This window comes from Aquila chrysaetos, chromosome 6 (assembly GCF_900496995.4).
Source record: "Aquila chrysaetos chrysaetos chromosome 6, bAquChr1.4, whole genome shotgun sequence".
Lineage (NCBI taxonomy): Eukaryota > Metazoa > Chordata > Aves > Accipitriformes > Accipitridae > Aquila > Aquila chrysaetos.
In genome coordinates this window covers 51300626-51328587 of record NC_044009.1, presented here as the reverse complement: position 1 = coordinate 51328587, position 27962 = coordinate 51300626, and the positions used below count along the sequence as shown (strand labels likewise).

Genomic DNA, 27962 nt, shown 5'->3' with positions numbered 1-27962 from the left:
CCCAATCCTGCCATCATGCCTCGCCTGACCAAGGCGGTGACACTGAAAGTGTCATGGGTTCCTTTGACTATTCTCAGCAGATATAATCTATTATCATCTCTCCTTGAAGACCTCATACTGAATAGGAAATAAAGCACCAGTTAAGCAAAAAAATAGTTAGACATCTGAGTTTCTGACAAGATCCCAGTATTTAAAGCTCTGCAAGTGTTTTTAACTGTCAGAACTTTTAACTTACAGAACGTATGACAAAACATGTTTAAGTACAACTTAAATTAAAAATAGCTCTTTATATAAAAAGCCAAGAAGAAAAATACACTGATTGCATGACATATAGGCAAATCATATCTTAACTTTCTTTGGGGAGGAGAGGGTGGACTGGACTAGACAACGTCCCAAGGTTCCTTCCAACCTCAATGATTCTATTATTTATAAGAAATACAGAAACATTAACCAAATCACAGGTAGAGAAGCAAACAGCAGAAAATTCAAATGATTCACCCAAAGTAATAGCTAAAGTTTCTTTGGCAGAAAAGAAACTGTCTCATCCTGATTATTCCCAGGTCACAGGTCCCAGCTACCAGACCATCCCTCCCCTACCGTATACTGTTAAGCACAGGAAATAATCACATAAACTGAAACCTTTTGGAAAAAGGTGCATATGCTTTGGTCAAAATCATCAAAAAACCCACTAACTGCCTCTAAAATTTACACTTACATTGCTTGCACATTGTGAAATAAACACATATGCAACATGTCCATGTTTTGATATGTATTTTTATTTCCCTGCAGTTTTCACTTATCAAGAACAAGTAACAGGGAAAGTTGTCTGAACTAGTGCATAAACAAACATTCTGAAACACCACTACACGTATCTAATTTACAAGAACCGTATAAAAAAAGTCACTAAAACACTACACTACGAAGGTGTCCAACGCTTACAGTCAGACTTTTTCCAACCCGTTACTTGCCTTGTAGCCACAGGAAAACTCTCCAAAATTGAAAAGACAATCTTGCCACAACCCTCCCTCCCCCCCACCACCTGGGATGGCTCGATATCTAGACATCCAATAATTAATTATTGCAATGATATATAATGCAATACATACCTGGTAAAATATCCTTTATGTGGTGTGTTACAGTTTTAAAGCCGGTTAAAATATGCAGTCTTCAGATAAAATGTAATCAGTTGAAAATTTTCTCATATCTGCACAGTTTTATATGTGCTAGATGCATAATTTTCCTAGTCAGTTTTTTTCCTGTGTAATTATTTTTTATAAACTGGTATTATAAATAGAAATATACATTCAAAATATATGGAAAAGTGAGTTACTACATTAAATTTGCATGTATCGATCCATCCCTTTCCCCTGCACAGTAATAGAAAATACTATTTTGCCTTGAACTTCATATTTGACAGTGAAATGCCACTAAAGTATTTACCAAAAAGTCCATCTAGTCAAATTGTGAAACAAAATGAACCAAGTGAAAACTTTACATTTTCTTTAGAAAAAAATTACAAGAATTTTGTTTCCTAGCTATGAATCTTTAACTTTTTTTTTTTTAGACACAAAGTTGGATTTATTTGTACAAGATACAAAATGTAAACATGGCAAAATAAATAGTTAAAACAAGTGATGCAGGATCCCATTTCATGCTCATGATCCCATTAAAGAATTATTTTTTAATCCATTCAGTTGCAAATTCAAGTGCAAAAGCATGATGATGAATATCTACTATTCAAGTAACAGAAATAATATTGATGATACAAATAAACTATTTTACAAGGTAGTGATTTTCCCAATTTTACAAAATTTACATTATATATCGACTTAATACACGATATAATGATAGTCCATTTAGGTCCATTTTAGTTCTCTGTGATCCACAGAGTGCTGTATTTTGCATTCAGTTGGAATATAAATGACTACACCATTAGCACAGGTTGAGACTCTGGTTTGAGGTTATGTCACTTCCATGGCTACTGTTGTCTCTGCTATGCCATTTAAACCCAGTCGTTCTGGTTCATGGTTCTCTCTGCAATAGAAGAAATATTCAGTAGTTACAGGTAGAACACGAGTATTTCCTTACACAGTTTTAACAATTTCCTGTTTTTACACAGCTGTTACGCGGATCAGGGAGAAACCTTGACACATACACTAGAAACAGATTATTTGAAACTAAATACTGGCATTTAAGAACTGCTTTTACTCCACTAACAATGCAGTCCCTTCTACAAGATTATTGCATTTAACTGTAAATTACCAGCCTGAATTATGGATAAGAGTACTGAAGATCTCCTGAAGGAGTGAAGTCAAGATATACCATGATGACTCAGTATCAAATATTCTGTTAGTGAGCAAAGCACTGTTCTAACATAATTCCCCCCTCCACATGCCGATTCCACTTTAGCACTAATGCAAGAAATCTTAAATGCTTTTCTAATTTATTATCATTCTCTGTAGAGAAGCCTACAACTTATTCAGCCAAGGTGGTACTCTTCAAGGCATTTACTGACATGACTTGAAATACCCCTCTGACTTGAAGGAAATAAGAACTAAATGCATTAGTGATATAAAAGTATGCTTTAAGGTATGACTGCTAATTTAAAACCACCTTTTTCTCAATCTATGCAGTGACTAAATTATACATGCAATTTTCCATCTCAAAAAGCTCTTTTTAACCTCTCCAGAAGCATTATGAAATAACCAGTAAGCCACATTTGCTAATATCCATTTTTTATTTTTCTAATTCATAAACAAATGTGACTTTTTTAAACATCACACAATCCAGCAGAGACTTAAAACAAAGCCCAAATATTGTAATTTTCAGAAAACTTAGCCAACTGCAAGCTCCTGCCACTCCTGCGAAACATCTTCTAAGTTTCCTGAAATAAGAATGCTGCTGTTCGATGAGAATGAATGAATATCTATCTATATATGTAAGAGGCAGGCTGGCACATATCTAGTTTATATTTTACATAAATACGTAACACATACATCCATATGTATATATAAAATAGGTATGTGCCAGCCTGCATCTTACAATATGGGTACACAAAGTTCTGGAGAGAACACATGGAGAGTTTGATAGAATCTACCTGAGAGTGCTGCACGAAAAGGGACAAATGAAAATTATTAAAATGAAGCCATTTTAAACACAATAGAAGTTTACCAAAACTACTGGCACCTAACATCAGTGCAAATTATGTGGGGGTTAATCTCCGAAAATCAGCTCTTGAGGTTTGTCACAGCCATGCTGACGATACCAGCAGCTGGATGTTTTTGTGAGGTTGAAGCTATACTGAGAAGTCTCTGAGAGGTGGAAACAATTCTATTTAGTGCTCTAGTGCAGAGTTGGGCACATCTATGGAGACATGTAGCACAAACCTAACTTAAAACTGCTCCAACTTGCTACATGCTTACCTTGCTATACTGCTGATGGCACTGCTAGGAGTTACCTTTGGCACTCTGTCCATACTGGCAGCAACTGTGGCGAGTTTTAAGGCTGTTGGCGATGGTGCTGAAGTCCTTGTATTGATATGCACATTGACTGGAGAAACAACACTGACATTGTTGAGGTGCACTGTGTTCGTCAGGCAAGAATTGTTCATGGGAAGCGTTTGAGGGCTGCTTGTGCACAATGCTGGAATTAAGTGGTTTGTGGTGGTGTGGCCGACTGTCCTTACAAGCTGTACAGTTGAAATCCCTGGGCTGGATGATAAAGCCATGTTGGTGGAGTACAAAGTTCTAGAGGTTCCTGTTACAAAACAAACATTGTTAATTAAAAAGATGCCATTCCTTAGTTTCAAAGCCAAAGATTAACCTCAAGGGTAATGCTTTAAGTATATATGTCACTGGAATTGTGCAACAATCTGTTTTTTAGAGATTCACAAAATGTAAAATTTTAGAAATATTTCTAGTTAACATTAGAAATATTTCACTTTTTTTTTTTTCATTCACAAGAACATCAGAAAGTTACTGTATGACAAAGAACTTTTATATTGCCCAACTTTGTAGGCCTCATTTTAGGTGCCTTAAATTAAAGGGGCAACATTGCCCACGAATTAAACTGAATGGGGAACACCTTAGCTCGGCAACCTCGGAGACCAACTGTGAAGCCAAATTCTGATGCTTTGAATCACCTCCTCACCTCCTACCTTGTTCTGCTGGCAATGTAAAGAGGTTCTGGGGACCAGTCCCTCTCTAGACAGCAAAACTAGGGGTCTAAAACTAGGCAAAGTAGAAAACTCCTTTCAGATTATGTGGCAGTGCTCTGTTTGCATTCCTGAGTTGCGAGAAACTTCAGGTTTCAGAGTGTATATTCAAACCAGAGGTTCTCAAATTTCATCTTGGTATCCTAGCCATTCACTGTTCTGATTTTTATCACAGGGGAACTAGATATGTTTTCCCCTAGACTCTTACTCCTGCAAAAAAAATGTGGTTTCAGCTGTCCTGGTTTCAGCTGGGATAGAGTTAATTGTCTTCCTAGTAGCTGGTACAGTGCTATGTTTTTGAGCTAGGTATGAGAAGAATGTTGATAACACACTGATGTTTTCAGTTGTTGCTAAGTAATGTTTAGTCTAAAGTCAAGGATTTTTCAGCTTCTCATGCCCAGCCAGCAAGAAGGCTGGAGGGGCACAAGAAGTTGGGAGGGGACACAGCCCGGGCAGCTGACCCAAAGTGGCCAACGGGGTATTCCATAACACGTGACGTCACATCTAGTATATAAACTGGGGAGAGTGGGGGTGGGGGAATCGCCGCTCGGGACTAACTGGGTGTCGACCTGCAGGTGGTGAGCAATTGCAGTGTGCATCGTTTGTATACTCCAGTCCTTTTATTATTACTGTTGTCATTTTATTAGTGTTATTATCATTATTAGTTTCTTCTTTTCTGTTCTATTAAACCGTTCTTATCTCAACCCACGAGTTTTACTTCTTTTCCCGATTTTCTCCCCCATCCCACTGGGGGGGGGGGGGGGGGGGGGGGGGGGGGGGGGCGCGGGGGAGGGAAGTGAGTGAGCAGCTGCATGGTGCTTAGCTGCTGGCTGGGGTTAAATCACGACATCAGCTAACATTTCCTAATCTACAAGTCTTCCTATCCTAAACAGGAATAGCTATTTTACATCATTGCCACTTACAGCTTTAGAACAGTAACAGAAGTCTAATTTTATATGCATAATATTTGCAAATGGTTTTCATCAATCTTAAAGCTGTGTACCATGCATTCGCATGGTATACCACCATGTGCCCGATCTTATACCCATTGAAACATTACCCTCTCAGATACAATCTTACAGAATTAAACATAGATGTCTTTCTTTCCTGGAACTGTTCCAGTATATTGATTTTATTCAGTTGTGTTTTTTCTCCTTCTATTAATTTCATATTATCATTAACCCAGCCTGGCAGAAGGTCTATAAAACTAATCACATCATTAGCTGTTAAAACAACAAATTACTCTAAAAGCCTTTTATTTGTCATGGCAGTCAAATGCCAAATAACATTTGTCTCTCGGCAACATGGCTACTGCACCAGCATGACTGGCCTTACTGCCTTCTGATAATGGAGGTTCAGAGGAGGGGTGGGGGGAAAGTAGCGAATGCCAACATCTACACTTTTGCCTGAATTTGGGAGGAACCCTAAACGCAATGAAACCTGAAACTTCTAGCAATTCTTTTGACATTAGTGTAAGTAGCCTATTAGTATGTTTGTCTGAATACGCAAGTGAGATAATGATCAAATAACGTAGCAAGTTTTCTATTTCCTTCTCAAACTACTTAATGTTTAAAGCAATTGATTTTTTTTTTAACTACACATTCACCATGTTTTTAAAATGCTGTCACTTATGCTTTTGATCAAAACAGATTATTAAAAGACAAAAGCCGACAAAAGAAAACAGAAACAATACCCTTCCAATGTAAAAGAGCATTTGGTAGTTTTATTACCATACTAACCTACATGCCATTGCACAAAAGTATTTTAAAGAACAATCTTTAAAAGTATCACCATTAATATATTTGATTCTTTTTGTTTATTAAATAGTGTTGTAGAAATCAGAAGTAAGATCAGTTGACATATTCACAGCTCACACTAGACCCCGGGTTTTAAGAAATCATCACCTGAAGGCTGGACAACACCATTAATATTGTTGTGGCTGGTGTTTTGTTCCTTCGTTACCTCACTGCGACTAGGAGCAGGTGCACTAACCACTGCAGATGCAGCAAAGTGGGCGCTGGCTGAATCAAGTGTTTTTGACATACAGTCAGAGGTGCTGGAGCCCTGTGGGAGTTAAAAAAAAATAATTTTTTTTCTTTATAATTATCCGACTACAAAATTAAATACGACGTTAGGATTGCTATAATGCACAATTACCAGCAAATAAATAAATACATCTTATAAATGTAATCTAATGCACTGTAACATTAAATATTTCTGTATCACAAATCTGATAAAAAGTTGAAAATTAGCATCCAAATGAGCGTCAAGTAAGCCCTGCCCAATTCAGCCAGAAAATGGCAAACGCAGTTCTTAGCACAACAGATCACTTTCATGATGTGTTGTTCAGCCTGGAGAAGAGAAGGCTCCAGGCAGACCTTACAGCAGCCTTCCAGTACTTAAAGGGAGGTGTACAAGAAAGATGGGGAGGGACTTTTTATCAGGGAGTGTAGTGATAGGATGAGGGGTAACAGTAGATTCAGATTAGATGTGAGGAAGAAGTTCTCCACTGTGAGGGCGGTGAGGCACTGGAACAGGTTGCCCAGAGAGGCTGTGGATGCCCCATCCCTGGCAGTGTTCAAGGCCAGGTTGGATGGGGCTTTGAGCAACCTGGTCTAGTGGAAGGTGTCCCTGCCCATGGCAGGGGGGTTGGAACTAGAGGACCTTTAAGGTCCCTTCCAACCCAAACCATTCTAGGATTCTATGTGTTTGAGAAGCTTCCTCAAAGAAAACGACTATGCCTTCTCTCTTCTGTCTCCAAGCAGCAAATACACTGCAACAGCAAGTCTAACAAATTTTCAGTATTTATGGTACATTCATTCTCACGGAGTAATCTGTACCACGGCATAATTGCCCAGCGCGTTCTGGAAGTACGTATCTTCTATTAGTCCAGTTTCTCTGAAAGAATGGTAAGTACCAGAAAGACACCCTGAAATGGCAAATGTATCGTTCTGCAATTTCAATTTATATTAACTAAGAAAGTGACTTTGCATAGACATTCAGAGTGTCTTAAAAATCCAAAATTCAATCCTTTTGTTTAAAATACTCTGGTATCATGTCTCTACACTTACAAAAAATGTAATCAGTAACCACCAGTACAGAATCCCTGACTAATCAAAGTAGAAAACACTGAGGGGAAAGGACAAACACCACTGGCAATTAGATGTAATATGCTCAAAGTAAAGCAAGTTTTCCTAGTAATAGACAACAGCAACAACTTTTGTATTTTCTTGGTAAGAAACTAACAGAAAACTAAGCTCAACAGAGAAACATATATTCTTCTCTTGCAAGGCATTACAGAGAAAAAATGTGATTCTTTTAGAAGACAGAAGTAGTAACACTGGGGATGGGGAAGGAATCAAATTGAATATGCAAAACTACGTTTTTCCTCTCAGAAGTTACCAATTTTTAATACTCACTGAACACCTGTTCATAACAGAACACATTACCTCACAAAGTAGTTTTAATAAAGAAGTCTCTTTGGAGCACATATATAAAGGAGGATAAAACCAGTGAATATAGTATGACTTGACAAAGCACTGACTCTTTCTACACTGACCAACTCTGTGAACGCAACTAACACATTAAAATATGAAGTCTCTTACGCAACTTTTAAAATGCAGCCATGATATGTAACTTTAAAAGAAAAAAAACCCACAGGTTTTGATGTTGAAACTGAAAATATTATCTCATTCCAAAAGGAAAAATAAAAGCAAGGTATTTGTACTAGCTACAGCGTAAGTTGCCTTCTGGGCACTACACAGCAAACTGGAAAAGCATCTTGACCAAAAGCATTCTACATTCATTCTAAAATTTAACATATTTACCGAGGTGTTATATTGAGCTTATAAGAGAAATGAAAAACACAGTAAGCAAGAAGGAAGATAGCAGCATATGACAACAGTTAAGGTGCATTACCTGTGCTTTTGGATGTGTCTGTTGTGAGGAATGCTGAGATTGCTGTTTCTGCTGAAGCTGAGCAAGTTGTTGCCTCTGCATTTGAACTAACTGCTGTTGATGTGTCTGAAATTGTTCCTCTGTGATACCCCCTGTCACTACAGAAAAGAAAGTGAAGCCAGTGTTAAATAAGCCTGCAGAAAAAAAATACATCTAGAATGTAAGACTGCATCCTTATTGGATAACAAGTGGTTGAAGACAACATACATCGTGTTAGATGCTTGCAAAGATCTTCATATATTCTTATGTAAAGGGGAGGTCAAGCTACATTTGTTTGTTGTGTTCTTTTAGCGTAGAATCAATTTATAACAGAAGATTTCATAGCTTTCATTGCTTTTAAGCAGTTTCTAACTTTGGTGGCTTTCTCTCCAGTAGCTTTATGCAAAAGCTTGAGAAATTAATTTTCCTAGCTTTCAGAAGACAAGCACATCCTAAAAATCTTAGCTGAAGAAGTAGTACACTGAGCTGAGCTGGGTGTCTTCTCTTCCAGTGAGCACTGGGAGTTTATTCCTGTACAACTTTCCTTCCTACAGTCCCTTGTTATTGCCCTTTTCTCTGGCACCAGAACGTACAGGAAGCATATGCCTGGTATTCGAGAACACCTACTTCAACAGCACAACCAGAATTCATATATTTAAATAGCTCGTTACAGTTCTATACTAACCCTCACCTGAAAGGACTGTAAACTAATATACGACAAAGCTAATCTCCAGGTCTAAAACTTAGTAAGTGTTTGCAAATATCACAAAGCACTGTTTATTTAGCAAATCCAGTTTGACCCTCCTATTTCACACTTTTTTTTTTCCTGAAGGAAGTGCTTAAGTTTCACCTGAACAGGATTTTCTCCTCCAATTAATTTTTTTAAATGGAATAAGAGTTTAAGAGTGACATAATATATTTGTTTATGAGAACCAGGTTAATGCAACCCCAGTAGTATCATAGTCTCAACAAGCGAAGGGAATGGTGAAGTCAGAAAAGCTGTTCTCAATATTCTCCCCCCAAAGAACTGCACACTTGATAAACTGAAAATACTGTCAAATGTTCCATGTTAAAACCCGAGTTTTGTGCAGTTGATGCTAACCTGAGAACTAAGTCCTCTCCTAGGAGGAAGTAAAAAGAGCATTCACTTTTCAAAGATTCCCATTAAGTACCTTTCAGCAGTTTATTCTGAACTAGATTTTTCAAAGACTGAAGCTGTCGCTCATCTCAAACACCTAGATTCTGCAGGAATATAATCTTATCAAAAGACACTGAGCTAACATTAGAATATGAAGTGATCCATCTTTCAGGGTCTGGCTCTTTCATTTACTAGTTGTAATACTCACAGTTGTCCTGAAATTCCATTCCGAATAAACACCAAAATTAAGACTGTTACTGTTTAGAAATTAGTAGCAAAACTTCCCTACTGCTACATTATTAAAAACAGACTTCAACCACAGTAGGAGGGCACTTAAAAATCCAATGACTTATACAGTTACTCCTATGAGATTCTAGGGGTTTTATTATAATTTCCAACATATTCTAAAATAAAATTTATTTTGTATTTAGCTTTATTTTGTTCCTCTTGAAGATTCTTACCTATTACTACAAGTACTTAAAGTTCAGTCAGCTAAACTTCCTAAGTTCCCTCACAACAGTCTCCCCAAACGTGTTGCATTACTAAAGGCAACAGAGCCAAGAGCAGCATTATGGAACATTACATATATATGTATTTCTATTTTTAAGTTCTGAGGTAACAAATTCCAGAACATGTCTTTTGTTTTATAAAAAAAATGTTTTGGAACAAGCTTATACAGCACAAAGAAATACGTAAATTGCATTTAGATGTAATTAACTATTATTTGTCTGCAGTACAGGAGTATTCATCTAGACTCAAAGTTGCATTCTTCCATGGACTGTAAAGACATAATGTAAAAAGCAGTCTCTCTGATCAAAGGATCATCTAATTTAGCCTACATATCAATTCTGCTTTCAGTCTCCCTTCCTTCTTAGTTTGACACAGACCACAAAGTCATGAAACACTCTATTACAAGGTACAGGGAAGATACTGTAGTAATGTAAAAATCACTTACTCTGCCTTTACATGTTTAAATGCCAGTCAGTTCACTACCTATTGACTGAACTCAGCTTTTAGCCTTGTTATAAAACAGCAGATGTTCATTAGCACATTTAATATCATTTGCTTCTGCCAAATCAAACAACCAAAGGGTCCCAGAGAAAAAAAGATCGCAAACCTCTAGGATGTCCCAAGGCAGCCTTTAAGGTCATAGTTAAGTGCAAGTGTTCTACACTTCTTATAAAAGGTTCTATTTACCAGAATTTTAGCTTCCACTGCTGAATATCAGGATTTTCTATTTTGCCATAGCCTGACTGTATTGAAATACTACAACGGAACAGGGTAAAAAAGTCAATGTGAAATTAAGCCTTCCAGACTCCTCTCCTCCTTGACAGCTTTGGTTTGGATTATTATGTCACTTCTCTTAGGATTTGAAGGCTTTAATCAAAGATCATCTTTCAGGCTGCATCCAAAGTACTATTAATTACTTCTACATGGTATTTAATTCTGGGAAAAAAAAATACCTCTAAAAGGTAAAAGACTGTTCCATAAGCAAAATTTTTCAACTGAGAATGCCATCATATGCAGTTGCCTTTTGCATCTAGGGACATGGTAGCTAAACAGATAACTATTTGAGCAGGTCATTGGAACTGGCAGCCGAAGCAGACTGGAAGCCAAATGCAACATTCTGACTGTACTGCAAGTCGCTCAAGATATTTTGCCTAAAGCCTACTTCTTACTTCAGTCCCCAAAATCAGCTGAATTGCACTCTAGGAATCCAGCAAGCAACTTAAGTATTACTTAGCTGTCGTAAGTAGTACCTTCTACAAATTCCTGGTAACTTCCTTCCTCCATCATCAATCCTGATGATCAGCTGTATCCCTAGCTCATCAGTTTATCTCATTTTAGATTAAACGGAGAATTCTTCTGGAGGTGTCTCTGGAAAAAAGACCAACTAACTTTGCCAGAGAGAGTGTGTAAGTCTACGAAAAGTTTACACAACTGATAAAAGGGATCAGATTGTTTCAGTGACCTTGTCTCATGAAGTTCCTCAAATTCAGTTTTCCCACTTGCAGTTCTTATAACATGAGCAAGAGAGTAATTTTGCTTGAAACAGTGGTTCTTTATTCATGCACTGATTAGGCACTTCCAAAAAAAGACCAGCCACACATTTTTAAAGTAAGTCTTTTTTTCTGTTTGTACAATGCCTAGCATTTGAGGCAATACCAGAGTAAGAGTTGCTTTATTAATACAAGTGAAAAATACAACGTAGATGTAACTTTGAATATTCTTGTGCACCGAAAACCAAAGCAAGCAACTCCAAGTCTTCTCTAAACTAAAAGAAAAAAAAAACAATCAGTTTAAATCCTGTCATTGTTTCCTCTACAGGCAGCTTTATGCTTACAGGTAAGTGTGCTATAAAACCAACTGATTTCAACTATCATCTCCCAAAGAGAATTACTTTGATAAATGCAGTGATAGTACCTGTGCTCATTTAATGCACAACCAGACTTTGACCAGCCCTTTTAAAATTTACTCCCTATTTACTAATGAGAAAAATCTAACAGCAGTGCCTCTTGCTGGCTCAGTTATTTGGTGAAGAATTCTGCTATTGCATCTTATCCTTTACCAGAATTACAGGATCTGTTTTGTAATTTAAATCTGGAAAGAAAAAGTTCTTCCATAACCATAAATTTCCCTGCATAATGTACTTCAACTACTGAGTGATCTCTATTCTAATCTAAATGTATTCTTCAGATGATTTCTAAAATTATGTAACAGAAGTTAATTACTATTCCTCTACAAAGTGGCTTAGATCCATCAGATTTGGTTTTATGCATTTTTTTAGGTAACAGTCTCTCCCATCATTAAAATACATACTTCTCTATTCTTTCCTTTACTTCTCTTTCCCTAACAGTGCAAATCCTGAAGTACATGAGTGCTAGTCCACATACACAATATGAGGTCTGTCTTTAATTTGCCAGATAGCACCAACAATTTAGGTTTTTTTTATTCTTGTTGATGGTATTACCCGAATCAGGAAGGGCTGACATTTTTTTCTTATGTATACACAGTTCCCTACCAAAACACCAGCCCCCCTTTCCCTGAATATACTGCTTAAATACTGTTCTCATTTTTCTTTTCTTATTATGTGCCATCTTTCCTATAGCTACTGGAGTTCTCTTCCACTGCTGCAATCTTCATTTATACTAAAAAGCCAGGTATAGAGATTTCACAAATCTCTTCAACCTTTTTCCTTCACTCATTTCTTCATATACTATTAAAATCAGATATATCAGCTTCCATCCCAAAATATTCTCCTAGTTTTTCAGGTGGACTTTCCCTCGGGGGCAGGGAGGGAAAGCCTCCCCAGAGCAGAATTCAAAGCCTCAAAGCTTTATATCTAGCTAATCCCTAGACAATCAATTGATATTATTACATTATCATGAAAAATTCTACAGAAAAAATAATCAACTTAACCTATATCTTTTTAAGCAACTTTCCTTACCTTGGTGTCATCATACTTTATTCATGCAAATAGAAATCTTGCAGTATTACTTGCTCTTGTTATATAAAGAGCTACCAGCAAATTCTCCGTTGCTCCTTAAAGCTTATAGTCCATGTTTCACATCCTTAACTCTGACAAATAGTATTCCTTTCTATTTTCTGCATTTGCTTTAACAAGACTTCTCTTGATGCTTATCAATAATCCCATCACACAAAACTGCCCCTTTCTGCTACAGGTGCAACTCTCCAGACCTTCAAGTTCCTTACAAAAAAAAATTATACAAAATATAACCACAGCACATGTCTGTTCTCTTCATAAAGCAGAAACATATTCTTGTGCAAATCTTTGCATGAGAGAGAGAACAATATAAAGGTTGCAAAGACTATACTGAAAAGTAAGTTATAAAAGTACTAGGCTGGAATAAATATTCCGTGTTTATGTCAGTACTACACTGATGTTACTCAATAAGTTAATGCTCAGTCTTTTTGGATGCTTCCAGTGTCAAAATTTTTACTATGACAGATATCAACAGAAAGCGCTGTTTTCAGACTTTTTCATGCCTGCTCAGTATACTTACTAACTTACTATTGGTTTTCTGAGATATTTTGGCAAGATTCAAAAAGAAAAACTCCGACAACAAAAATGACACACCCACATCCCCCGCCTCAAGAAACCAGCTGCTTTTCTTTTGCATTTATAAAGAGCATCCTTCTGTCCTTAAACAAAGGTAGACCAATTAAAGTCTTTGAGACTCAGTCATACCTAAGCAATTCTTAAATACAAGCAGAATCCCTCCTTTGAATAATGCACGTTTAAGTCCAGCACTTTATCAAGATTCTGTTGAAACTGTAATAAAAGCAGGAGGAAGAGGACTGTTTGTGGAACGTTTCTGTATATTCTAAGAAATACAAAATAATTAGCTTGTATCTTTGGTTAAGGTACATGTCACTGCTGAAGAGCTTATCAGTCCACTCACAAGTAAAAACTCTAGAATTCAATATTTCCAGTTCCAGAAGAATTCAAATCCTTGCCTACCTGATATGCCATTCTTGCTGGTGTTCAATAAAGCTACAGATGCTGCAGAAACTCTTTTATTATTCACAGTCTGCCCTGGTTTCCTTGAGGTACATTCTTCGCTATCACTGTCCTGTAGATTTAGTAGCCTTGGCTGAAAACACTGCAGTCGACATGATCTGATATTGCTTAGTATTTCAGAAAGGGACAGTCTGTTTTCACAACGTTTATTGGAAGCATTGGTCCGTGAAAAATTAGAAGAAAAGTCTAAAGTCTGGGAAGAGCTTGAAAAACTGTTCAGCATTTCTGGGTCAATCTGTCTCAAGACAGGATCATGTTCTGTGGATATTCGGTCCATTATAACCCTGATTAAAGAGGATGAAAAAAAGACATTAGTTTAACTATCTTTCTAACACTTTTATCCTTTGAAAGGGAATGAAGAGTAAAAATGATGCAACTGTACCTTCCACCCCTGCCAATTCGTCTTCTTGCAAATCCTATACACCTCCTTGGAATTGTAAGGGTTGTAAGGCAATGCCTGAACCTCAGTTTGTCCAATTCTGCCAATTCTGAGTTTTCATATGAAGAATTAGTTTGGTCCAAACGAGGCTGTAAAGAAAAAAGAAAAGGCAATTTTGCACTTATTTAGAGTGTATACTTTGATTAGGTTACTACTAAGTGATTATCATGCACAGGCTACAGTATAGAAAATGCTGAAAATGCCCACAGAACTATCACTTGATTAATATGCTCAGATCATAAAAGAACTTGGAAGATTTATTTTTTTTTTAAAGATGAATTCATGAATCAGAAAATACTCTTTCCTTGATTAGTCATAAACTTAGATGCAACAACCAAAATACAGAACAAGCCGGAAGTAATTCATTCCACCAAGAACCACATAAAACTGTCCTACTCAGACACCAGTCCATCTGGCCCAGTACCTCCTGTCTGATAATGGCTCTTTTGGTGATTCATCACAATATACAAAACACAGCGAGCAATTCTTTTCTTGTTACAGCCTCTGAGCTTCAGGCTCTTAGAAGCTGGAGGACTTCCTGCAGCGAAGGCTTCACCTTGGCTATGTTTTGTAATCAGTTGAGAACCTATCCTTACCCTGATTTTGCCTAATCCCACTAGTAAGGGTCAGTAGCATAAAAGCTTTTGTCTGTAAAAATGTGTTTATGAAAAAGAATTGATACAAATACCTCAAAACTGTATGCAGAACTCCAGTGCTAAGTATCATGCTACAGAAGAACACTTTTAGTACTTATTGTGACAAAGGAAATACCAAGAAGGCCTGTTCATTTATCAAGGATCCCACTGAATCATCAGCTGTACAAAGCAAAGTGACAATTCCCAACTCAGAAAGCTTGCAACCTAAGCATATAGGTAATTTCAAAAGGGGTTCCTAAATTTGAAGTTTAATTTTACTCATGAAACACATACTGCCACAGGTAACAGATGCTGATCTGAACGGCCTTTGTTCCAATACACTACATTACCGGATCTTGACAGTGTATTTTCTGTATCAGCTTACCTTAGGGCATTTTTATTACTCCTTGAGTATCTTCGTTACTATTATGAACTCAAAACTGCATAATCTTTACAAGCAGAAATGCTGTGTGCTGTCTGATATGTCCTATATGACAGGTTAATAAATATTCATTAAAATAATCAATTTTTGTCACCAGGTTAAATCTACAGCAACAGTAGTGCTGTAGATTCAATCAATTTGTTAAGAGTTAATTAAAACTCAAATGGCTTCAGTAGTTGGAAAAAAAAAAAAACTAAAAGGCTAACATTGAGGTTGTTAACTAACCTGCTTCTAAACAGAAATAGAAAAGTAACAGAAAAGAATGAAAATACAAGTTTTCAGTTGTCTCGACTTCTTTTTGCAAAGGAGTTAAAACACAGGCTAAGGAAAAAAAAAAATTAGGATAAATTCCAAGCAACAGAGAAGCTTCAGCTAACTCTCTGAAGCAAAGCAGAAAAGGTGACTAGATTACCAATCAACAGGTAAAAAAAAGAAGTCACCCAAACTGGAAGAACAAGTAAGTTAAGAGGCCACACAAAAAACGGATGGCACACAGAGAAATATTATCTTAACCCACTAATAAATCTCTAAAAGAAGAGTAGTTAAAAATAACTACATATTCTTAGAAAGATCGAGCTGTCTGTGGTATTCTGGAAGTGACTACAACACAGCAGAACACTGCAAAGCAGGCACAGAAGCAGGCACCAGCCCACATCTGACCTGCGCAAAGAACTTTCAGTACAACTTGTGGGAGATGCCCATGCTACAATTTGAGTATTCTGGAGGATGTTTGGGCTTCTGAAACAGCCTACCTAGTGACTAAATGACTTCTCTGTAAGTGGCTTTAAAAGCTACACAATTACACAATCATTTTGCCATGTAACTTCATTCTTCCCATGGGAAGCAAGCAAAAAAACCGCAGACCCATTATAGTGTTGTGTTGCCTTTCTCGGTCCTCTGCAGCCTAAAGCTCCCCATCTATAAGCACGTGCTTGGTAAAAAAATTTCACTGTCAGTGGTTCTGAGATGATGACAGGACATCTATAATTAGTCTCTGTTCTCTGCACATTCTTGCAATTGCAACCTAATGTTTCTCAGTATATCTACAGTTTGTGCTGACTTAAAAAGAAAATTTTGACTTAACTATATGAAAACACTCTCAATAGATTAAACCCCTCTGCTTCAACAGCAAACTCTACTCCATGCCCCAGTAGGATGTCTCAGCAGGTTTGAGAACTGGGACAACTAGTATCTAACTCTAACAAGCTCTACAAACTGGGAAGAAAGATGTGCTAAGAAAACTGAGGGGGACACAAAAAAAAAAAAAAAAAAAAAAAAATCTCTCCCTTCTTAGCAGTGGCTAAATTAGTCTGAAGGCAACACATTATATTACCTTCACGTAATCACAGAGGAACAGTACAATGAGAATAATTCTCGTGAAGACTGAAAATCATTGTATTTGGATTCACCAAATCATTAAAGCTTTGGTGGTGAAAGTGGGAACAGAAGAACTATTACATTAGCACTATGCCAATCTCAATTTAAAAACAAACAAAAAAACAAAAACCCCAAAACACAACAACATCACAAAACCCACCACGCTAAATCCAACAACAGATAGTCTTACAGCATAATACTGGCATCCTGCTCTTCTCCTGAAAGCACAAGGTCCATCAGGATCATTTTCTTCTTCTGCTTCTGATACTGGTGAGGGTACCTAGACCAGAAAGCAAAGTCATTCTTCCAACTGCCACGTTTATATGATTTTTTTAATTTATTATACAAGTTTATATAATATGAACTGCCACTTTTATATATTAAATGCAAGCTTCTCTGAAGCATAGCTTAGAAGAAGAAAACAAACTCATAGTTTAATGCAATTATCTTTTATATATCTGCTGTCCAACAGAGTTATTCTCCATCTCAAGCTAGACTGGCCAAATTACAGGCAACTGAAATTTCTGCCTTCTGTACGCTGAGATTTTGTAACAGAGTGTTACCTGTGGGAACTCATCTTCATCTGAACTGTGGAAGTCATACTGTTTAATATCACTCTTGTTGATAACAGGCAAGGGCTCAGCAGAGGGCTGTTGAGGAGTTACTACACACTCTATTTTAGGTTTCTTTAGATACTTCTTCTTTTGACGTACAACATCTGACACCTCCTCCTTTAGAGATGAATGATGAGGATGCTGTTTAGGAGAAAAACAAAAAAATTAAAAAAAAAAATTAACCTTTCCTCTTCTCATGCCTTAAAGACATAACTGCTTATCTTCCAAAGCCTCTCAACACACAGCATCTGCAGACTGTTTCAGACACATAATGCAAAATTTATTCAAAACATTAAAAAACCCAGAACTTTACCTCTGATCGTCTTTATGGGTATTTATTCACAAACAAACTGAAAGCTTTCAAGCCACATGACTACCAAAGAGGTTCTTTGCTTTGCAGTACACTCAGTATAACGTAATTGCAAATCCTATTCCAATTAACTTCCGAAATCTCAGTTTTCTCCTGCAAGCACTTTCAACTTTCTGAACTGCTCAGATATGTTCAAAACAAATGATATAACTTGTTTCATGTTGCTCAGTTTGTATTTTTTAAAAGATATAATGTTATTCAGTTTTGCTATTTAAGATTTTGCTAACATAAACCCTCTGTAGTAAGCAACTCCACCAATCTTAAACTGTTCACTTGACCACAAGTGCTATTAAACTTCAAAGCTTTTAAATTAAAAGGAAGATTAATTCACTTGCAAAATTCTCAATTACAAGTAAAAAACAGTGCAGTTTTGAAAAAGCGTTTAAATTCTTCCCCCAAACTGAAACTAACTCCAGTAACGGAGCTCAGCTTCACAACTGGAGGTGAGAAACACAAGGCATAATAAGGAGATTGCTGCAGGAAAGCCAAGGCGAGGGGTTTGTGTTACATCAATCCCATGACCAGTAGATGTCGCGGGTGCTAAATACAAATTCCAAAAGGCCTTCCACTCCCCAGCCTTACATCCAAGCATTTTGTAACAGGTAGTATTTCAGGTTATTTCTCAAAAACACATCTTAATTCAAAGGCAGGTGCATTTTTTTTTCCTGTCACGTTAACAGTGGAACATCAGGTCTTATCCTTTTTCCATACTGTACTCAGTTCAGTGAGCTTCACTATAATGATGACATTAAAATGGCTTGCAGTGGAAACTTGTGTTTTGGTTTGTTTATTCTAAAAACACGACCATCTAGGATTTATGTTTTAAAGCAAAGACAGCTCCTAAAATCACAAGATACTTATGGCTTAAGGAACAATTAAAGGAAACACAGTATGAAGAAGTAGAAACAAGACAAGTAGAACAACCATTTGTAATAATACAATTATGCTAAGATTGGAAGCAGTTAATTTTGCAATTAATGCCCGTATTAACTGGGGGAAAAAAACAAAAACAAACAAACAAACAAAAAAAACCCACAAAACAAAAAAACCCCAAACCTTATTCCTAAGTAGTCCTTTTAAAACCATTAACCCAAGATGGATATATTTGTCAGTACTGCTGGTTGTAGTGTAAACTGCTTATGACTGTACTACTATCTTTCATTTAATTCCACTGGAACCACACATCCCCAGAACCAACAAATACAGTCTAGTTAGTCATGGTTAACTAGAATCCTCTGGAAAAAAGTATTTCAATTCTCTTCTGCACAGATGTAGACTGTCCTTGTAGGAAGATCGTAATGAATATACAAAACATTACGATCCTATTCAGTACTGGATCTGAACAGTGACAGAAGATACAGAGTTCCTTTTCATGTTGGGTTTGTTTTTTGGGTTTTTTTGGGTTTGGTGGTTTTTTTTTGTTTTGGGGTTGGTTTTTTTTTGGGTGGAATACGTTTCTTCATGAGACAAGAAAAAAGAAAACCATTCAAGTTTAACATTTCTAGCTATGGATTACTCCTATATTACTACTTCTCCAGAAGTTACTAATCAGGTCAGTTATAAAAATAAAACTAGATCCATTGGGTTTCTGTACAGATAAAAAAAAAGTAAAGGAAGACTTTGTCAAAGTAGCGTTAAGTACAGCATTCCACAACTTTGCTAGTTTTAGAAAGACAAAATAACTAGTGTGTCACACACCAACTCAAGTCTTGCATCCTTTTGCACTCATGCTCTCAGAACAGCCTTCCATCCCTTTGCAGAAACTAAGGGGTCCCAAATTTAGCCACTCTTTCCTCCACCTTCCTATGTTTGCTACTTACCTAATACTGAGGGCCAAGAAATGGCAGATACAAAAATGCCCACTCAGTATCACTGCGAAGTATACAGCCCTCAGTAATAACAAACTACTACAAATTCCAGCAAGTGTTTTTTAAAACATTAGTTGCTTGCAACTTTTTTCAGCTGTCAACAAGATACAACAGTTGCATTCTTGTGCCTGGAAATGCTACTAATCAAAGATTACTTAAACAGTTCAGAATAGTTTCTAGAATCCTTTGGCATTCTAGCTGTAAATCAGTAAAATCCCGTATTTTCAGGACTATCTTTGCACTGAGGGCCAGTCAGTACTCATGGACAACCCTATCAGAAAAATTCAATGCTCTCATCTCCCTTTGAAGGGAGAAGGAAAAATAATTTACTATACTTTGCAATCTCATGGTGGCCCTGATGTTCACTTAACATGTTCATGTTTACATCACCTTACAACAAAAGAGACAGCACTGAGAAGGAAAACAAAGACTACTACTGTGCTGTTATTTGCAGAAAGAAACAGCAATGCCAGCCAATCATCTTAAAACTTAGGTGGGAAAGACAACAAACGTTCAACTGTAAGCAAGCATAGCAGTCTCCTTGTCTCCTACCTTCAAGTATGGCAGCCTCCTACTCAGTTTTCCAATGCAAACATCTTCTGGGCATCTCCAAAAGAATGATGAAACTGGTAACAAGAGACTTGCAGCAGAAGAAAGCTTACCTTAACTTTACATTCTTGAACTTTGTGATGATTTCCATTATGAAGAGTGGATGGAGTTGTGCTCATCTCTTTTTCAGGTCTATTAAGCTTCACTTCATTGAGGATTTCACCTCCATAATCACCCAAATGGTACCTCAAAAAACACAGTTAAAAATATAATACTGCATTTCCACTGGGAAATGTTTAAAAGACACAAAACAGGCAAACAGCCTGCATAAAACCCTTCTATTTTAGCTTCTGAAGTTTATGGTGCTATATAAGTCTTCAGCCATGCATGTGTGCAGAAGACTAGCATCCATACAGAAATAAATTACGGGAGGTGTTTTCAAACCTATTTGATGAAAATTAAAACCTTGGTGTTATAAATTACTTCTTACAGATATAATTTGCAATTTTACCTTTTCTCAACAACTTCTAATGTTAAATGCAATAGCTCGCGTTTTGTTTTCTCTCTTCTCTTAATCATCTCCAAAATTGTTATGGCTCTGCTAAACTCTCTTCTTAATTTCAACATCTTCTCATAAGACGCTTCATCATTCTTGCGATTCTATTGAAAGATTGAACAAATTTTAAGTCAAAAGCAAAACCTGTGAGGCATAGATAGCAACAAAAGTTACATAATGCTGCTGCAAGTGAGAATCATACGAGTACACTCAGAAGCAGCTTTTCCTAAAGCATAACCTACCTAATTGGTAAACAAAGCCACAAAAAAGCAAACAAAACCCAACTTTTAAGAGTAAGCTGAAAAACTTTTCTGCCATTTCCCCCCATGCTTTGTTTGCTCAGATTCCATATCAACCCAGTGGAAGTTTGTCAGAACAAGGAATTCAAGACTTGGTTCCTAAAACACTTTTCCCACCTTGATTCTGCTCACAATAAGGTTGTGTACACATGTGTACAAAGCTGATGCAAAATGCTGAGTAATTACAGATTTCCTAGTTCAAATCAATTCATGCTACAAATACAAAAACTGAACCATTTACTCCATGGCAAATGGAAAATTGTTTCCCCCTCTCACAGAAAGGGAAGTTTGTAACATAGCAAGTCCCACTGCTGCTTGTTTATGTGCCAATACCTATAAATCACCCTTTGAGCTTCAGCTTTCTAGAAAATGGACAGACTGTAAATTGTCTATAGAGAACCAATGGATTACACATTGACTACATCATTCAGCAGGTTTGAAATTTAGCTGGGTCATCCAATATTGCAACTATTAATAGAGACAATCAGATTACTAACTGTGGATACTGTAGGACAGATACTGCAGGATGCTGGATAGGAATCTAAGCGATTCCTATCACTGCAGGATTTAAAGTGACAAATTTAAAACAGTGAAGTTTGACAAGTTACCTTTCTTGTCTGCATCTTCTCAGTTCTCCTCCGGAAGGCAACGTAAGGGTCGTTGTTGGTGGAGCCATCTCTCTTTTCTTGTTTGATTTGGGGGATGAGAGATGGCCCTCTGCAATTCTTACGCTTTCTTACCCAGTAGTCATATACAGCCTTAATAAGGTAGTCATCCTCATTTAGCAGCAATTTAGCTTCCTGAAGTGTTACAAGCTAAAAGAGAAAATTCAAAAGGTGCAGTTGAGATGGGGGTGGGGTGGTGGTGCAGGGAGAAAGTCACTGCACATTCACATCTCTTGTACACATAAACCTGATTCTTTTCTAGCACAGGAGAGTAAAGAGAGGAAAAAATATTGATCTAAATTGAAGTATGTAAACCACCAGTTGGTCTTCCTAAGTTAAATATATAGTTCTCAACTTTTCTGAACCATCATCATCATCTCAAACTTTCATACAATAGTCTAGAACTTCATCAATTTTTCATGGAATCTGAAAACACTGTTTGAAACAATTACAAGCACAGGATATAAGTAACTTACTACAGTCTGCAGTTCATTATTTGGGAATCACTTTAATTTGACTACTTTTTTCCTAAAAAAAAGAAGTTTCTAATTGGTTAGCCATTATTAATGTATGATTCTTTGCAGTTTAATGTTGATTCCCCTAGAAGATATTTTACTTTAGGCAGATATATTCTGAAGTAAACTAGTTTCTTAATTTTTCCCCCAAAATGTTTGTGATAGAAAAGGATAATGACCATCCCTGTTTATTACAGCCCAGAGACACAAAGACAATCACTTCTTAGGGAAGTTATTTCAGTAGGAGGTAGTTAAACACAGGTAATTAAATCATAACCTTTTTTTTTTTTCCCTTTTTATGTTCAGCTTTTCATATGGAAATCAGACTCTAAATCAATGCAAAACCCATCACTGACTAACGAGTACATTAGTTTAACATGCTCATATCATCTTAAACCCATTCATTAAATAAAAAGGTAATAGTATCTCTAGTATTACTTAAAACAGAAGTTGGACAGCACTTCATCTTCCCCATAATTTGAAAAATACCAACCGAACAACTTAAATTTGCCATTTTGCAACATGTCAAGCTATGTTAAATCTTGTCCCTACCTTAGGATACACAGAAAAAGAAACAATACATTTCAGAAAAATAAGGATATCCTAAGTGTAACCACTGCTAGTATGTAAATGCTAATTCCAGCCAGAATAGAATAAAACCCTTGCAATCTACAGGAGAATTAGAAAAACATTGAACTGTTTTTAAAAGAAAGAAAGAAAGAAAAAAAAAGGTCACTAATCCCTCTGTGCTTATGACCTCATGCAGCATTAAAACAATAATTTTGCCTCTTTTCTACCTAGAATGCACATTAGCCTGGTTAATCAAACACACATACTCACCAGCATACCCTATCTATATGTAAAAGTTGATATGATTGTGTGTGTAGCTAATACACAACTTAAACATCATTCTATCACTCATCACTGTGAATATTGCTTAAAAATAATTTCAGTCTTGTTTGTCTTTTGTTCCCTTTTTTCCATTAACATATTTCTTAAGAAAAAAAAAAATTTAAAATCAACTCTGCCTTGAGTACACTGCTGGAAAAGTTAAATTTTGACACTGCTTGCTTGTTTTTGCAAGTACCACCAGCAACATGGATGTAGAGTCCCTGTATTCCTTGCTTAAATCAGGTTATCAAAATGCCCAAGAGGAATGTCTAGAACCCTCTCCTTGGCAAGGAAGGCATTCCCACCAGCATCCTTTTACATTTCAGAGGTAAGTCATATAAACTCTTCAGTGAATTGTGTAGTAGTCCCAAGTGGGATTCAAGAGCATTATAGTCCCATGTGGGGAAGGAATCTGCCAGGCAGCCAAACTTCTTTCTTTCCCAGGCTCCAATAACCTGCAAGATTTGTTTTTATCTTACCATTCCTAACACAGAGCTCAGGACAGAGCTACTCAACATCAGCTGAAAATTTTCTGTAGCCCAAAAGCAGGACAAGAAGCATGAACACACACAACACAATCCCTGAAGTTAGGCAGAAAATCCTATGCAGGAAGTCCCATAGAAATTTCATCCACAAAGGGGGATTTCTCCTTACATACCTTACCTTCAAGGGGGAGCCTATGTTGTAAGAATCAATTACAATGCTTCATATACACGTAAGATCTTTTCTGTCATGGATTTCCTTAAATAAGCACTTTCTGGTTCAAAATACTCTTCACCTCTGTAATGCTTCAGTGTTATTTACATTTAAGGGAAAGAGAAAGGGGCGGATGCCCACAGAGAAAAATCCATATTCTTATTTTATTTTATTTTAGGAAAACATCTTTCAGTTCTTGAATTTAACTTCATTACTCAAGCAATGAAAGATGAAACCAGCATAAGAAGGATGCAAATTAATCTTGAAAAGTGATAACCAGAACTGTTTTAACTGAAAGCCAAAACAGGGGTATCTACATCAAAGCTCTAAGAGATCCAAGTATCACATGTTCAACAAGCATCATCCAATGTACTCTGCCATTTTTTTCTTCACATCCCACCTTCTTAGCATAGTAAGGGATCTTTACCTAATCCTTGTTAAAGTTGCTCTAAGATGTAGAGAATACAACATTTTGGCCTCTTAACATGTAGCATTGAACTAAACCAGGTTAAGTAACCGAGGCAGAGCTACAGATCCTGCAATGGATTTTTCACTCCTGAAAAACATCCATCTCACTGAGAAATAACCCCACCTATTTCAGACTTGCCCTTCAGAAACTGACCCTTCAGATGTAATTTTCAAGTAATGTTTTTGGCTTTAAGACCCTTGTCCAGACACTGGCCTCCTGGAAGACCTCAGGAGCTATTAAGTTCCTTTAAGTTCCATTAAACTATTAAGATACTGGTACCCTTCTGATAAAATAACTAAGTAATTCACAGCACATGCTTGCTTCTAAAGCAATGAAACCAGCCTCTAGGTCTGAACTGGAGTATAACTTTCTTGCATCTGTGCAGTTTCTACTACAAGAGCCCAATCTTAACAAATGCTTTGCTTTACTGTCTATGCTTCTAAGTTTCTAACCTTCAAACATCAACTGAAGTCAATGTCCACTAGTACCAAGTGAAACAAAGAATTTGGATTCTCATGTATGTTTATAGCCAAACCTATACACCTACCCATCACCACAAGCTTCTTCCACACCAACACAGGTAAAACAAGATGTTGTAAGCTGTCTTCTCTAACACACTGTGGTCAGGAATTAAAATTTAAAAACAGCTCCCCACAACCAGCCCCCAAAAGCTCCCTCCCCACCTGTTTTTTCTAAGTTACCAATACTGACAATAAGAGACAGCAATGCTATTTCTGTATAACTGCAGACTCACACAAACACACTTACCCTGTTAGTAGGAAATAAAACAAAAGTCACCCAGAACCACCCCACCAGAAAACTCAGAAATCAAAAAGCCTCAGTGATTTCTTAACACAGTACAATACCTGACTAGAACTGGCTTTTTCAAGTCTGTCAACCATTATTTCAAACTGCAACGGCTTGATTTCCATCTTCCGATTTAGTCTGTTCAGTAAGGTTTCATCCTCAGAGTCCATATCATAATCTGGCTGTTCGTTGTCCAGATTAAAGGCTGAAACAAAAACATACACACACAAAAGAAAAAAATTGAAATGCTTGGTAAATAACATGCTATGGAAATATAGAAGCATGCATCTGACAATCAGATATCAAAAACTATAAAATTTCAGATTAGCACATCTCCATGATAACACTTTCTTTATACTAAAAAGTTTCCCTATATAATAGCTGCAAGACAGTAGTTAGAAGTTGCTTGCCTCTGACTTCCAATATGAGTGGAATCAAAGCCGTTTCCTTTTATTTTAAGTGGCTTGAAAGGGTGACAGGAAAAAAGCTTTAGTTTAAAAAATTACCATAGAGGCACAGAAACTTTAATATACCTTTGCAAAACAAGAGTGAAAATGCTTCTTAATGCTGTTAAAATACATCTCCTCCAGAATATCATGGTAAGATTCTTAACAATTAAAATAATTTTCAATTAAACCCCAGACTTGTGAGAAAAAGCACTTAACACTGATGTTTCACAAGAATTTCAGTTGCCCATTTCTAAATAGCTCAACAAACTTAGAGTCTTAAAATACTTAATAGACTAGACTTTTTCCTTCTTTCTTTTTCTTTATATAACTGTGTGACAAACTGTAAAAATGCTACACCAATCCTGTGGGAATTGTTACTTTTTCTCCAAAACCAACTCAACTCTAGATGTAGAACCTGAGTATTCCTCCATACTCTCCAAACAGGAAGTTCCCGACTTTACAGCAAAGCTCACGTACTTATTACAGATTGTGCTATTCATTTTCCATAATTAGACGAAGTTTCTGGTCCTACTAAAAGCAGAAGGAAGTTATCAATCAGGTAACATAGCAGAAACTAAATTTTACTACAAGTACGAGCAAATTGCATACAACAGCAAGATTCTTAATCTGAAATGTTAATTGTACCTAATAAAACCTTGAAGAGGTGAAACACTAACTACAACACTCCAAATAATTCAATCAACAAGTTACTGGATTAACAGCAGTGAAGGCTTGTTGAAATACATTCTATTCTTATTAGACAAATAGCACTATCTTATCTTTATGCTCTTAACTCACAGCTATATCTGACCGCTAACTTAAAGAAAACCTCTGCTACTGAGCTTCCCTGTGTGTTTTGAGAGGACCTTAAAACAAAAACTTGGAAGACCAGGAACAAAAGAAAAATGCTAAAAAAAAAAAAAAAAAAAATCTTTAAAGCAAATTATAGTATTTTCACTTCCACGGCCTAACCAGTCAACGAACAGGTGGTAGGTAGCATATTCTTTCCATATCTCAGATTAGCCCAAGACCACTCACTCTGTATTCCAATGCAATAAATTAGCTAAACCACTACCAGCATTTAATCTATTTGGCTATGCATGGAAACTCAGTCACATACAGCTGAGAAGTGCTAATAAGCAGTCCCTTACCATTTTCAGCTGCAAACTGCTACCTCCCAGGGGAGACAGTGCTCAACTGTACTAACTGACAACAACACTTGGTCAGATGGCTTCTCTGGCCTAACACACACACCGTAAACATACTATAAAAATTTATTTCAAGAAGAAATTAAAAATATTGCGCTGTAACTATGTATTAAGTGGAACTGTTAATAATATTAATTCAATAATACAAGTTGCATGGCAACTTTATTTAAGACATTGTCATTGGGCACACGACCCACAGCTCTCCCTCTAACAATTAACAACTGTATATTAGACTTAAAAACTACAGCTTACAACACTGGATCCTGCTTCTCCAGTGGCAGTCTGTAGGAATCAAAAGTTTTGAGATAAAAACTCACCAGATTTTTTTTTTTTTTTTTAAATTCATAGTTTATAGAACTGCATTAAAAACATCACCAGGCAGGACTACACACTTGAGAGAAAACAAAGATTGTTACAGTACCTGGTGTGACTGCCACACAATCCTGTTCAAAAAACTGAACAGCCAGCGACTAGCCAAGTATCAACGAACCAGCTGCCAAGTATCAGTGCTGGACTCGATGAAAGCAGTCTGCTACATATCACCTTCAGCTCCTGCAAGCTTTGCTCCAGCTTCTCCTGTGTGGTCCCAGCACAGCCCCCTGGGAGCACAGAGTGTTGGCACCAACAGTGCATCACATCAGCCATACACTGAAATGCGGTGAATTGTCCCACCGGAGCTGTAACCCTCACACTCCTTAACTCCACTCCACTTTCCAACACTGGAAAAAGCTTCTCTCATACAGCACTGACCACTGTTCAAATGTGGACCGAGTATGCCTTACTCCACCTGTTATACACTGGAGTTTCAGAGCTCTCCCAGGCAAGTCCAACCATGGCAGCTCATACTTCTGCTCCTGCAGAATGATGCCTGATATTGCACCTCCCCTCCACTACAACCTGTAATTTGATGACCTCTTATGCATAAACTGCTACTTTCACCAGAAAGGAAATTGCAAGTTTCCCCCACCCTAAGACCATCCCCAGCACCTACAAAACTACTACAGTCCTCATGTACACTGTGAAATCACATTCAAACAACTCTGCTCAAGGAAGGTGGCCAAGATTTTCTAGACCAGATATTCCCAGTTCTCCTAACAATAAAGCAGGCCTCTACTCCAAAAAAACAGGTGTTTAACCATATTCTCACAGATGACATGAGAATGCACAGAAATCCATTGAAGTCCAGAAAAGGCACTGCTTGTTTAGCCTCAGACAGATGTTGATCTTACTCCAAAAAAAAAGTCAACCTATTACCTGTCAGTACATAATGCAGTAATCCCCTG

At 37.0% G+C, this 27962-nt stretch overlaps 1 protein-coding gene across 1 annotated transcript in view; it reads right to left on the bottom strand.

The window, feature by feature from the left end:
- Positions 1–756: 756 nt before the first annotated feature.
- Positions 757–27962, bottom strand: part of EPC2 (enhancer of polycomb homolog 2) — a 51803-nt gene continuing 24597 nt past the window's right edge. The window contains exons 3-14 of the mRNA XM_030017048.2: positions 25082–25227; positions 21588–21794; positions 20636–20784; positions 20238–20370; positions 17287–17478; positions 16914–17003; positions 14213–14358; positions 13771–14114; positions 8132–8268; positions 6118–6277; positions 3423–3756; positions 757–2034 (exon numbers count right to left, since the gene is read on the bottom strand). Coding sequence (XP_029872908.1) covers positions 1962–2034; positions 3423–3756; positions 6118–6277; positions 8132–8268; positions 13771–14114; positions 14213–14358; positions 16914–17003; positions 17287–17478; positions 20238–20370; positions 20636–20784; positions 21588–21794; positions 25082–25227 — 2111 coding nt within the window. The 3' untranslated portion in view covers positions 757–1961. The remainder of the gene's footprint in view (positions 2035–3422; positions 3757–6117; positions 6278–8131; positions 8269–13770; positions 14115–14212; positions 14359–16913; positions 17004–17286; positions 17479–20237; positions 20371–20635; positions 20785–21587; positions 21795–25081; positions 25228–27962) is intronic.